Raw genomic sequence first — 13,823 nt, forward strand, 5'->3', positions numbered from 1 at the left:
GAAGAAAAAAAAAGACTCAAAAAACCCCAAACTTTTCAAGCTGTTACATGATACAGCATGTACTTAAATAGGGGAGGCGCAGGCAAGTTGGATCAGAAGCATGCCTGGGCTCATGTTCCTTCTGGAGGCATCCCTAATTGTATCTGAGATGGGGAAGGAGTTATTCAGACTGCATGTGTGTGTGGGTGTGTGTACCTAAAAATGTATGTTCAGGTTTCTCACAGCTGTGTTCACATTTGTTTTCTATTCTGACACAATTCTCTGAAATAACTTTTGTTCATTCTGATGCTTCTAAAACCTGGTCATATAAAACAAAACCTGTTACAGCTGCAGCTGCTGTGTTGTCGTTGAGTTGATACAGTAGTATTATTTTGGCATTAAATGCATGTGTTAGTCATTGGGTTTGCTGAATATTCTCTTTTCGTTCAGTGATGTCCAACTAACATCAGTGGGTTATGCAGAGAAATTACAGCTGGTGGCACAGCTCAGTGACCCAGCGACAGCCTGATGCAGTGCTCACGTGAGCAAATCTTGTGGGGCTAAGCCAGCTGTGGTGGCATTCAGGAGCAACCATCAAGCTATGCTTCAAAAATAAATTCGTTCCTTCCTCCCATGAACAAAAAGGTTTCCTTTTTCTAGTGGACCTGCCTGAAGAGCTATATATTCAGAGTTCAAATCTGGCTCCATTATGTAATGTAACCCTGAAGCTACTCCCTTTTGATAATATGCACTGCACTTATTTTCTTGTGAGAAAAACACGTGTGCAGATCACAGCTCTTACTGTTTCAGTGTCCCGTTTTCCTGATTACATACGCATTTAACAAGCATTTGGAAGAAAAAAATGAAAAGCTCCAGCGGGATCTTTTCAAAATAAAAATCTCCCTGGTTATCCAGATAGAGAATAACAAATCAGTGCTGTGCTTTGTGTAATGCCTGCATGACTCTTACTAATACGAGAGTCATGACTGTGGAATGGAGTTTTTGGAGATGGAAGGTAATCTGGCTGTAAAATCAAGAAGACTTAAATAATGATACAGAGTTTCCAAATGCTTCCATCTTCTTATTTTATTTTCAGTCCCTAAGGTTTTGAATGAATTTGGCTCCAGACAAAGTAATAGCTACTTTGGAATGCGATTAATATTAGGCTAGTTTAATCGCCTGAGCCTTATAAGACACATCACTGCTAGATGATTACTTGTGTGATGTTCACAAACCTCTGAATCCCCATGTGACAATCTGATCCTTTGTATTCGTATGTTTAGGAAGCATAATTCTATTAGCACGTGGCACAAATACTAGCTGAGGCATTCAGTGGCTCTGAGCTGAGCTATAAAACCTAAAAGCAGACAGCACCTCTGAGAGTTGGGACAATAAGAAGATCAAGGAGCTGAATCAGAATCGAAGATCAGCATTTTAATAACAAGAGAATTTTTTTTTTCTTTCAGGCTTTGTTTAAATGATTGCTATGGTTACAAGCCTTGTAACTAGGATACTCTACTTGCACAAATAGTAATTGAGTTTAGCTTGCCTTTAATCTCAGATTTCTGCCAAAGAATATATTGAACTGTGTGGGAGTCTTCTCAACATCAGGCAGCCTTTCTGCTCAGTGCATGGTGTTGGCTGCCAGCAGAATAGGAGTGGGCTGAAGACCTTGTATCTTTATGAAGGATGCGAGAAGCTAATGGCCAGTAGCAATGTATTGCCTCAGCTGTCATTTGCTGCTCAAGTCAGCGTGGCAGCCAGATTTGTTGGAAGAGCAAATCAAGCTCTGTTCCTAATGTTTTGGTAAGCAGTCCTCACTTAAAAATGGGTACTGTTTGTACCTTGTTGGATTCAACTTCCCATTGGTAGCGTCTGCACCTCCGGGTGCATCTGGAAGGTTATCTGTTCCCCTGCTGCACCTCTTCCCTCCCACTGGGGATGGCTCATGCCCAGCTCTGCAGGGCTGCAGTGATGCTCACAGATGTGGTCCTCCAGACCAACTGCACTGATCCAGCATCTGTGCTTGCAGCTCCTGGATGCAGTGCGGAGGCATGACAGCTGGCACTGGTGAGCATTAGCATGGATGGGACTGAGCTGGATTATTTTGCTTCTGTGTTTTCTCTCCCTCACCAGTGACTTCCTTCTGAGGACTATTTATCTTAAAGTTTGTGTGGAAAATGAAGGAAGATAAGAACTCACTGGCCCATGCTGCCACATGCCTATTGCCCAGGGGTACACAAAGCATTCCCTGAACAACAAAGCTTTCTCATGAGGTTTCTTGCTTTCTTAGTCGTGCACTGGACAGATGTAATTTTCACAAATTGCCCATTTTTGGCTGAAGAAAATGAAAAAGGTGTAGCTTGCAGCAGTGCCAGGAAGCCAAGCCAGGATTTTGGCAAGGGAGCTGCTCTCCATCTTCTGAATTCTGTGGAAGTGATTGTATGACTGCTAATGCCAGAGGAGAGTTTCAAGCAGTGCTAGACATTCTAGCTGCTGGGCATCAATAATTCAGAGTGTAGCTATTGCAGAGAAAGAGCACTGAATAAATTAGTCATGTTTGGGAGATTTCTTATTAACAAAGAATTCTTAATAAGAACTATAATGTTATTAATGAGGAGCTACACTCATAAATCCCTTTCGTGGTAATGAGATAATCAGAAGTCTCTTTCATAAAGCCAGGTGAAGACATTTGGCTGAAAGCATGCTGAATGAAAGAGGTGATGGGAGAATTAACATTTCAGTCGCCCTTCTGGGCAGTGTACAGCAGAGCATAGTGAGAGGAATGGGTGTCCTAACGTAACAGATTGGGAAAAAATGATGGATTTTGTGGAAGACTAGGAGATGTTCAAACAAGGTGTTTGATGTCTAGTTTAGTTTTCATGCGATATAAAATTTGGCTTAGGAGAAATTCTTTTCAAGTACAAAGAGCTTACTTTGATCTCTCCTTCCTGTCATTATCATTAGAGCCAGCATGGGTTAATATCACAGTACTTGACACAGCCCATTGCAAAAGTGCCTCAAGAAGGGAGGAGAGCCTCTGGGTTTCACTCCCATATTGCACAGGAAGATGACTGCTTTCCATCTCTCTCCTCTCTCTTTTGTGAAAGCCTTGCTGGAAGTTTGTTATTTGTGTGGATTTTGGCACGTTCTGAGCCTGACTTTTTCCAATGAAAATGTACTGGCAAGTGAGGAGTGGTGGATAGCCCAGCCCTGCTGTGCTCACAGGTTGATGGCATGACTGCTGTGCTGCTCTCCACGCAGCCGCCAAGTCTGCAAACACACCTACCCCTGGAGCAGCTGGACTCCTGCTGGATCCTTTCCCTTCTGCACTCAGCAGCTTATTAGTGGAAACACTGCTTTGGGAGCCAGGCCAGAGACAGTGGGTGTGCAACTGCAAACTCTCATTTTCTTCAGTTTATCTAATGATAAACCTGTGTGCCTGAAGTCACATCATTTAGCTGCATCATGAGCAAGACCCAGAAGCCTCTGTTGCGCTTTTGAAACTTGTAGTGTGGCAGCAAGGGCCTCAAAGGAAGCCTGACTTTCCTCCATAGCACCAGGACTCCCTCTGTCTGATGTGGTACACACTGCACTGGCACAGGGGAAGGTACTTTGGGCAGGTTTTGACTCCTGAAATCAGTAATGCAAGGGCACAAAGTGTATGAACTTACCCAGTGTCTTGCCCTTGGCTTTTGGGAACAAGTCCCAGACATCTCACCAAATCTTCAAGCTGAGTATTAGTTAATCATTTGTTATTCTTCAGCTGTGACTGGTGCTTTTTTAGCTAAGTTATTTCAGCGGAAGTTTTCAAAACAGAAATGTGTACCTGTGAACTTCAAAAAGGCCACTGCATGTTTACTGTTCAAACTTCGCTGGTTGTAATAGCCCTGGCAAATGCCCAGTAGAGAGCACTTCTAAAAATGGCTTCTTTGTGCTAGGTGGGTGTGACAAGGCAGTCTTTTCTTTTTCTTCTTTTTTCCAGCATTGCAGTGCTGAACACCTAATGTGCATTGTGTGCCCCCAAGTCTCCGTGGCCAGGCAATTTTAGTTCTGCAAAACAGAACAGACTGTCCAAGGAGGTGGTGGAGTCACTGATTGTGCAGGTTTTCAAGAAAAGGGTAGATATGGTAGTTAGTGGGCATGGTGGGGATAGGTTGATAGTTGAACCACATGATCTTAGTGGTTTTTTGCAACCATAATTATTCTATGATTCTCAGTAGGAACCTGAACTTGTGGAAACAGAACTCAAGTGGTGCTGTGTCACATGTCCTGGTGGAGTTGCAGGAGGTGAAGATTTTGCATTCCCAGTGTATCTGGACAAACCCATTCATTTTCCAAAGGCTGCTCCCCATCCTTCCCAAGCAAAGACAGATGAAAATGATCTGCTTTGCTTGAGCATTTTCCTACTAAATCTAGAGCCACCTGATGCAGTTTTGTCAGGTTGAAGATACATAATGGCAGATAAACTGTAGGTGTGGAGGACCTGGGTGGGTTAACAGAAGCCACTGTTTCATGCACACTAAGTAAATGAAGTCCTTCATAAGAGGAAAATCTCTTTAATCTCCTCTTTGCGGGAGATATCTGAACATGCTATGCCAGTGTGTACCACACTTGTGAGTTGGGATTATTTTGATTTATAGTTTAAAGTGATGTGAATGTGTTAAGTAATACTGAAAGTGATAGGTGAAGAAAAGTGAGTTGGCCTAGGCATGCTGCTGCTAAGACATCTCTTGTGCTGGCAGGTGCCTCTCTTCCCAACCCAACATCATGCTGCTATCCCTGTTGTCAGGACGTTACTATCCAGGCTCTTTGGAATAGCATGTTTTATTGGAACATCTAGTGGAATTGCTGGTGGTCTACCAATAGTTTGGCAACAAAAGTTTAAGGCCAAAATGGTCTCCATTTGAGGTAATTCTGGTATAATCCTGGTTTCAGGAGCTAACACTGCACTACCAACCCACAGTAAAAGACTTTTTCTAATAAAGATTTCATGAATCACATTGGTTTTGGTGTTTTTTTTCTCTTTGTGTGTGTTTGTCTCTTTCCTTGAAACAAATGCTTCCTTTTCATTTCATTCAGCCTCTGAAGCAAGAGGAAGGTGAGTCTTTTGTATTCTGTAGTCTACAGATGTTGATTAAATAACATTTGTAGTCTGATAAAGAAAGAAAGAAACTCAGTACATTCAGCTGGGGTAATCTGCCAGTTAGGATGTACCAGAATGATTAGGTATACAGAGAAGATCCATGAAGCAATCACCATGCTGCTGGCATGTGATCTGTTCTCAGGTATGAGAACTAAAGGTTTCTATATCAAAGCTTTTATTTCCTTTACCAGCAGATGTAATGCACAGTGTAATCCAAACTGTGGAGTTGGTTGTTATCATAGTGAAATGCTTATTGCATCTTCCTTGTTTCTGTACAAATTGAGATCAGTACTTGAAATACAAATTTCCCTCTTCAAGTTCAGTTTTCAGTCCCCAAGTAGAGGAGATCTCTGCAAAATAATCTGTGGAAATGCTAGCGTTAACTCTGAGAACAGCATTATGCTCCGGAGTTAGCAGCCAAAGAATGCGTATCTGTGTGCATTTGCCTCCTTTGCTTTACAAGCAAATGATTTATGAAGTTCAATTAGCTCTTACTGTGACTAGAATTAAGGTTGTAGTTTCATGAGGTACTTTATTTGTTTATTTAAAGGATCATTGCAATGGTCTGAGTTTAAAAAAAAAAAAAAAGGTTGTTCTTTATATGGAGGGTGATTTTTCTTTTCCCCGATTTTTTGAGTGACCTAGTTATAGCACAACCTCACACTGGGGAGGGCAGGGAGTGCAGAGCATTGGCAGGAGTGATGCCTTGAATGGGGCAGCAAGCCACATGTCATGCTGCTGCTAATGCTACCATTGCATTTTAAGCTCTGTGGAAGGGGATGGCAACCCCAGAGAAGAGATAGCAGCTGTGAAACATGACTAGCACAACTTGACTCTCCCACTGGGACTTGCTTAAGGTTTTTTTCTCTGTACAATTGCTGTGACATTGCAGGTGTTCAGCTTGCAGCTTTCTCAGAAATGGAACTACCTGGCAGTAGGATGAAACTTTCTGGTGTTTGCTGTAGGACACAGGGACCATGCTGGCAGAGAAAAGAGAAATTCCAGAAAACTGATGAATCTCAGCTGATTTTTGAAAAAGCTATTGGACAACCTTTTCCTATGGGCTATGAAGGCAGTCATTGCTGCAGCCTTTCATTTGAGGTAACTCTTCTCGGTCTAGAAAAGTGCTGGCTTCCCAAGCTGGAAGTGATTTGCAGGTGAGCGATTCATGAACAGCTTCTGTGCAGGGGCATATGGATGCTCAAAAGCTCTTGGCTCCTCTCAGTTTCCTAACTGTGTGAAATGCTAGCACTCTAGCCCTATTGTAAGCCAGTATGGCAACTGCACTGGGAAAGAAAATGTGGTTGTTTTTGTTTCAGTAATATGGAGCTGTAACACAGTGCTGGGACAGGACTTCCCTTTTCATGGTGATGTGTACTGTGACAACTGCAAGCTCCAACCATCTTGTCAGACAGATTTGGTGTGAAATTAAACTTAAAACTCATCATATTTTGTTCTATTTTTAACAAGGCATCTCCAGCAAGCTGCAGTGAACTGAATGGCTTTAGTGTAGTCATCAGATGGGAGAAGTGTGTGAAAGAGCAAAGAGCTGTAGGAAGTGGGCAAAGTGGTTCAAGAAATTGTGCCGTGTCCTTGATCATCTTTGAGGAGAGGATGTTAGTAGGAACACGGCAGCACTTGGTGCTGGATAAGCTGCAAGGCTGAGGCTGTGGCCATTTGTGGTCAGTAAAAATTGCTTCTTGGCACTCTTCCTAGAAGTAGGTTTATTAAGTGAAATGTGTTGGCCAAGTTCTAATTGAGTAAATCCATTCTGCCTCTCTCAGGACTCCTGAAGTATCGGCTGGGAATAATGTTTGTTACACAGGAAGAGAGAACTTGCTAATGGCACAGTAACTCAGCCCCTTAGAGTGGATTCTCATTTGATGTTAATATGTGTAGCTCAACTGGCTCCGGGGGGACCTCCTCTGATTTACACCCACAGAGAGTTTGACCTTTATTTTCTGCTGATGGCAGTGCCAGAATTATCAGGGCAAAATACAGAAAATAGGCAATAAACTAGTCATTGAAAAGGTTTTCTCTTTTTATTACCAGACGTGTAGAGGTTCGGTTCTGCTCTGAGGATTTGTATCTGTTGAAAGCCTCTGCTCATCTCTGTATTTCTGCTGTGCATTGCTTCTGCCTTACAGCAAAGCGGTGGCCCACCAGTCTGGAGTGAAGTCATTCCTCAACACTTACAGCTTGAAAAGCATTTTAGGATCCTCTGAGGTAAAAAGCATTGTATGCTATGTGTTTTGCTAATCGATGCATAGAACAATTCATGCAAGTAAGAGGGCTTCTTGAACATTTTTTTGCTTTCTGTCACGAGAAAGAGAATATTTTGCTAATTCTGAGCTTATTTTGTTGAATTTAAACTTGTGTTTTAATTTTCAGCAAATGTGAGATATTTTTCTTCATCTCTTTCTTGTCTTGTAACTCATGGCTGCAAGGTGTGACATCTAAGTCCGACTTCAGTATCTTTTTTTTGTGTGTGCTGACTAACATGTTTTGACAAAGCTGCCCTTCTTTTAGGCTGGATTGCAAGTGCTTCACCTGCGCCTCAAAGGTGAATCCTAGTAACTTTGTCAGAGACAGACACACAATTAAGCCTCTCCCTCCTTGTCTCTTTTCTTTTTTTATCCCTTTTGCTGCTGTTTCTCCCCCAAGGTCCTGAAGTGCAAGACCTGCTGCCTTGTTTCACAGTGCCTATGAAACAAGCTGACCTATGCCACGCTTGATCATCTGCAGCCTACGAGCAATGACAGTTTGACACATCATGTTGGGTCGAGTGCCATGAGTGGCTGGGGCTTCTGGGCAGCCACAGCTGTCATCCAAGTGAAGCTGTGAGCCAGCGGGGTCACAACCGATGTCTCCTGCTTCATCTTTGAAAGGGATGTTGGAAAGCCTTTTCTCAGTAGGAGAGACAGCATTGCAAAGTGGTGAACCGTGTTACTGCCAGCAGTTGATGGGGAGTTCACAAACACTGCAAATGCCATTTCTCACACCTTTTCCTTGCCCTCCTTCATGCTTTGTCTGCTCTTTGTGATTGCCCTTTGGCTAAGCACAGCTGATGGTTGAAGGGAATGGCAATACAGGGATATCTTGTGGGCCCAAGAGCGAAGCAAGTCCTATTGTAATTCCCCAATAAAGAAGTCTCGGTTCCATACTGATGAGTACAACTCTGCTCATAGCAAAGAGAGCTGGTGAGAGTATCATCCATGGTTGGTTACAGTCTGATTGATAAAGAGACTTAAAGCTGACTTTAGCAGTAAAGCTTATAAAAATGCTTCACCGTATTGTAGGTGTCCTTCTTTTGTGCTGTTCTGTTGCTGAAGTTGCGTCACCTGGATTATGTATTTCTGTGCCTGTTTCTACCTCTTTTCTGTTTTTGTGGGAAAAGTTAAGCTGAAACAGATCAGCTTTTCCACTGACCACAGCTAAAATCTCTTTTTTTGTGGGCTTTAACATTTCCTACCAATCCCTCACCAATAAGATGTATCAAGATGGCAAAAATATCTTTGTTTTGCCACAGCAATTAGGTGAGAGTGTCATGATAGTGTCATGGATGTGATTTTAGCTGTCATCCTGAAAATCCTCTCAGATGTGGATAAATTGTGGGTTGCTGAAAAAGATTGTTTTACATGTTCAGCAGGGGAGTTGTTAAATATTTGAGTTGACTAAGATCAGACATGCAGAACAGGAAAACACATATTTTGTTTTCTTCTTTTGCAGCTTTTGCAAATCAAAGGCTGTTGCTGGTTTGTAAGCAATACAGCAATGAATTCGTTTTAATAAGAGTACAGAAGGATACAGCTACCATTGCCACCTTTCCTCCCCCCAAATCTGTGCCTTACGGTATGGGAAAAAAGTATATGAAATATAAGCAAGGCTGAAGGAGCAACCATAGCAGACGGACTGATGAGGCTGGCAATGTCAGGAACAGAATGGTAGTAAGGATGAACTGTAGGGAAGTAGCATGCATCTCTGCTGCTTACTGCATTTCAGTGACCACAGAAGGGTGCTGGGTTTCTGCCTCTTGAGTGGTAACTGAGGCAAGTGCCTTGAATTGTGTGGATCGCAATACCAAAGGCTTTTCATGAGGATACTGCTATGTGAAGGGGCAGTTTTGCATAGGGCACCAGTACTGGAAGACAGCAAGAGGAGGCCAGCAGCTTATGGTGAAATGAATGAGGGAAAACTAAATAACACGGGAATGGTAATGTCAGCTTAAATTGCCAGTCTGACATTATGGATGGTGAATGGGTACACAACTAAATTTTCTAGATTTTCTGCCTCTGTTGAGGATGCTGCCTCCTACAGGCCATGAGGTTACATGTAAGTCACCCCTATGGTGTGATTGTAAATGCTCCATCCAGTCTGGGACCAGCCAGAATCTTCCCTATGCTTTTGTTCTTCCATCTCTTGCAAACACATGAGGCCAAGTCCATAGTAAAAGCTTTCAGCATTGTACGTAAGCATTGAGAATGAGGAAGAAACTGCTGGGACGAAGTGCAAGTTGGTAGAGAGCATGTAAGAGCAGAAGGAACTGGCATGTGGGTAGAAGTTCTTAGAGTAATGAGAATTGCAAGAATGTGAGTGCAGTTTTAGATGCAAAAATGAAAGAAGGCCAAAATGAGGAAGGAGAAATAGAGTGGGAGTGATCTTTCCCTGGAGGTTGTGTAATTATTCATGAGGAACGAGGCTGTAGGAATCAATCATAACTATGTAGAAACTTTTTATCTGTAGGATCCTTGTCTCCCTGTTGAAGTTGGAAGGTATGAGGCAACTGTTACGTAACTGAAAACGTGACCATAATGCTTATGCAAAATGGAACCAAGTTACAAGGACATGTCAATCATTGTCATTATGTAATTGAATATTTGACTGTATGAGACAACCACAACAATTAAAGGTATTCTAAAGGCCTACTTTAAAAAAATAAGAGTTGGTTACATGCAGGAAATTCCAAAACTGACAACAGAATCAAATGAGATCAAGAAAGAGAAGAAAAAGAAAAGGTATATAAATTACATTAATTTTAAAACCACTCTTAAAAAAAAAAAACAAACAGAGCGTGTTATGGAAACCAGATTTCTACAGACTCAAGGCAGTAGAAACTAGAAGTAAATCAGTGAATACAGCTTGTTTTCTTAGGATAAAATTTTGTTATAAGCTAACAGTTTCACAGGCACATAAGTGTCTCGGTTTTCAGATCGCCTTGGTTGACTTACTTAGGACCTTGATTCTGAGTGTGTGGTGGGATTCCTCTTACCTAACTAATGTAGACACCTAATATTTGTCATTTTAAATTTAAGATGGTTATTTTGGGCTGAATCAGAATCAGAGAAGAGAAAGACTTCTTCAGTCTGGGATGTCTGTTTTACCAGGGGATGACTTGTCCTCAAGAAACGCCTATTATCTCTATTACTTATAAAAAGAGCTTAAGACTTAAATGATCCACTTTCAGGTGATTAAAGGCATGAAATAAGTCCTGTCAGCTTAATATAAGACATCTACCTTTGGAATCTGTAGCTCTAATAGCTACTTGTTGATCTATATTTGAATAACCAACGTTTGCAAATTGTGCTCTGTATATTTGAGTTAGCTCTCAGTGAATGAATGAGCAGTGCAGATGCAGATGTACTCAGCCAGGTTGCTGACATGCTAGCAGGAAGCAAAGATTCAAACCTCACTTTTGGAGGGTAACGTGCAGGAAAGAATGTGTGACCACAGTTGCCCACATTCTGCCAAAGCTGGCATCTTTTCTCTTAATTCAACTGTATTTCAATTTTGGCTTAAATGATCAGATTCTCCTTCAGGGCTGCTTGAGAGTTTTCTCTAGCCATGGGTTTGTTTGATTGTAATATTTAGCTTTCCAGCATCTGTATATCTCATGTTACTGCCCTTTTCAGATTATTAAGCTATTCAGATCACAATGCAGAAGAGTTAGACTGCATTCAGAGGAAGAAGATGAAAAACAGGAGATGTGCCAACAGGATTTTTGTGTCAGCGTTCTTCCCTAGGGCCATCTTACTCGCCTTGCTTGAGACCAGACAGCTGTCTTGGTAGCTACACCCTTCCCTGCTTCCTTCCTCATCCTTGTTCTTGATGTCAAAATCAGTACTTCTGGTTTGGCAGTTCCGACACGGGGGAGAAATTACTAGGCAATGGTGTACTGACAAGCAGATAGGAGAGTCGTTTAGAAGAGAAGTGGAAATACATCTGGTCCCCAGAAAGAACAGAGATTCCTGCTTTCCTGATGTGCATTTGCTTCTGGGCTGCTGACTTTAACAGGGTGACAGATAAGTGCATGCCTTTCTCCTGGTTGCATCAGCATGTACAACAGAGTCAGAAGGAACCTTCAGTGAACAGAGGTTTATGTGGCTGTGCCCGGGAGGGATCACAGCATCCTGAAGCATCATCACAGGGATATCTCCTGGTGTAGTCTCTGCCTTTTGCCTTGGCTTAAGTGCTGGAATCTGCACCCAGCTTCTGAACTTCCAGGCTTCTGAGCTCATTTGCTGGCTGACAGCAGGCAGGAGTCCCTCTATTGGTATCATGTTCCCAAATCGTATGACAAACAATTGGGCTTATTTTAGATGCAGAAAGAAGTTTGTAATCCCTACATTGGGAATTACGATCAGCTTAGGAATTAGTGTTCTTTTCAGTCATTTTATGAGAAATCTAGAAAAGATCTCCCTTCTCCCATTGTTCTGTTGAAAACAAAACCTCTTGTCAAGTACAAAGCAGAAAAGACAAATTCAGAGTAAGACTAAAAGTTGGTGGGTATTCAGTCCCATAGTGCTCCGTGGTAGTTTACTCTACTCATTTACCATCACCTTTTGCTATTACAGCTCACTTTGGATATGGCTGACCACACTGATGATTTCACTATTTTACTTTATAATCACAGATTCCTTTCTCCTCATTTATCTCTGCATTTCCAAGTAGGCCATCCTTTATTGCAATATATCAAACAGATATAATTAATTATGAGACTTTAAGTATATGTATGAAAATAGCAATGATTTTTGAAACTTGTAACTTCAGCATTTCAAAATTATTTTGTTGAAGGAGATGACTCATGACTGGGAAAAAAGATACTGTAATTTTGTTGAATTTTCCTATCATTAAGAAAATATTATGCTTTAATCATGAAGGACAGCAAAACATGCAGACCAAGTAAAACTGGATAGTGATATCAAAGAGAAGTGCATTATATTTGTCTACAAGTATGTATTTTTATATGTGTTTTAGCACTCACTTTTTTTTAAAAACAAACAAATTTGAGAAACGAAGTAGAACTGTGGTTCGTTTAATATGAGCCTGAACTCTTCTTTGTCTTCAGTCTACTGCTTCCATATCTGTATCCCCTTTTTGCTCTGCAGGCTGATCCTGGGCAAACAGCTCTGCTATATCATCCATGTGTTCTACAGCTTTTGGTGTGCTGTTGGTGGATGCTGGCATATTTCCAAGGGGAGCAGATGTGTTTTGCATAGGTGTTGGCACACCTTCAGGGGTTGCTGGCATGATTTTGGGAGATGTTGGCACACCTTCTGTAGGTATTGGCACGCTTTCTGTAGGTGTTGGCACCATTTCTGTGGGCATGGGCATGCTTTTGGTGGGCTTTGGCATGTTCTCAATGGATGTTGTGTTTTCAGAGGATGCTGGCATGTGTTCAGGGGGTCCTGATGTGCTCATGCTGAACTGCTCACAGTGGTTCCCGGCCTCTGACTGTGAGGTGAGATGACAGGGGAGTTCTGGTACAGAGATGGCTTTACACATTTGAACATCGCATGTCTCTGGATTGCTGCTGTTGCTTGGAAAGGTCTCCTCTGCTGAGTGGGACACCCTGAAAGCTTCAGCCAGCTCCTGCAGCATGTTCTTGTCAGCAGCACATAGCTCAATGCTTGCCTGCTCACTGGAGGAAGGGTTTGTATTGGCATCGTCGTCTTCTTCTAAGATATCATTTCCATTCACCTCTTCAGGGAGCTGTGCTTGTTTTATTTTTCTGTACAGTTCATTCCTCTCTTCCTGCAGAGCTCGGCAAAGGTTCTCTAGCCTCTGGATTTTCAACACAAAGCACTCATATTCCTTGGTCCTCATGGCTTTCTGTGGTCAGAGACATTAGACAAAAGCACAGGCTGAGTGTGTGTGCATGCAGTTCATTTGTGGAATTAGCAATTAGGAAACGATTTGAGATCTAGGCAGTCCTCACAGGACTCTGCAAGGTGTCTGGCTTTCTCAAACTGCTCTGCAATTACCATGACCTTTGGTACCAAGGCTGCAAGAGGAAATTTGCCCTTGTTTCTGTACTGCATTAACATTGGCCATAAAGATTTCACCAAGAAATATTTGCAGGAACACCTGTCAACAATCTGTAGAGACAGAAGAACATACTGTATCTTCATACAGAAATGGATCCAGAATCCTACCTCAACCTCAGTTTCAATGAGGCTGAGTGTGTGGGTTGTTTGTTTGTTTTGTGTGTGGGTTTTTTGTTTTGTTTTCCTTTTTTTTTGGGGGGGGAGGGGGGAATCTCTGTAAATTTTATTTTTTTTTAAACTTTCCTTCTAGATTCTGTGAGAGTTGCCTGACTTTGAACATTTTCTTGCTTCTACACCCAGTGAGGAATCAAGAAATATCAAAATCCATAGAAATGGACAGAACTACAAAACTAGCCAGAAAGACCCAGTCCAAG

The 13,823-nt window shown here is 42.0% G+C and overlaps 1 protein-coding gene across 1 annotated transcript in view; it reads right to left on the reverse strand.

Annotated features, from left to right (window-relative positions):
* Window positions 1-5,703: 5,703 nt before the first annotated feature.
* The window catches only part of TXLNB (taxilin beta), a 40,290-nt gene continuing 32,170 nt past the window's right edge, over window positions 5,704-13,823 (reverse strand). Inside the window, exon 10 of the mRNA XM_048936357.1 lies at window positions 5,704-13,234. Within this exon, the coding sequence (XP_048792314.1) occupies window positions 12,467-13,234 (768 nt within the window). The 3' untranslated portion in view covers window positions 5,704-12,466. The remainder of the gene's footprint in view (window positions 13,235-13,823) is intronic.

This window comes from Lagopus muta, chromosome 2, assembly GCF_023343835.1.
Source record: "Lagopus muta isolate bLagMut1 chromosome 2, bLagMut1 primary, whole genome shotgun sequence".
Taxonomy (NCBI): domain Eukaryota; kingdom Metazoa; phylum Chordata; class Aves; order Galliformes; family Phasianidae; genus Lagopus; species Lagopus muta.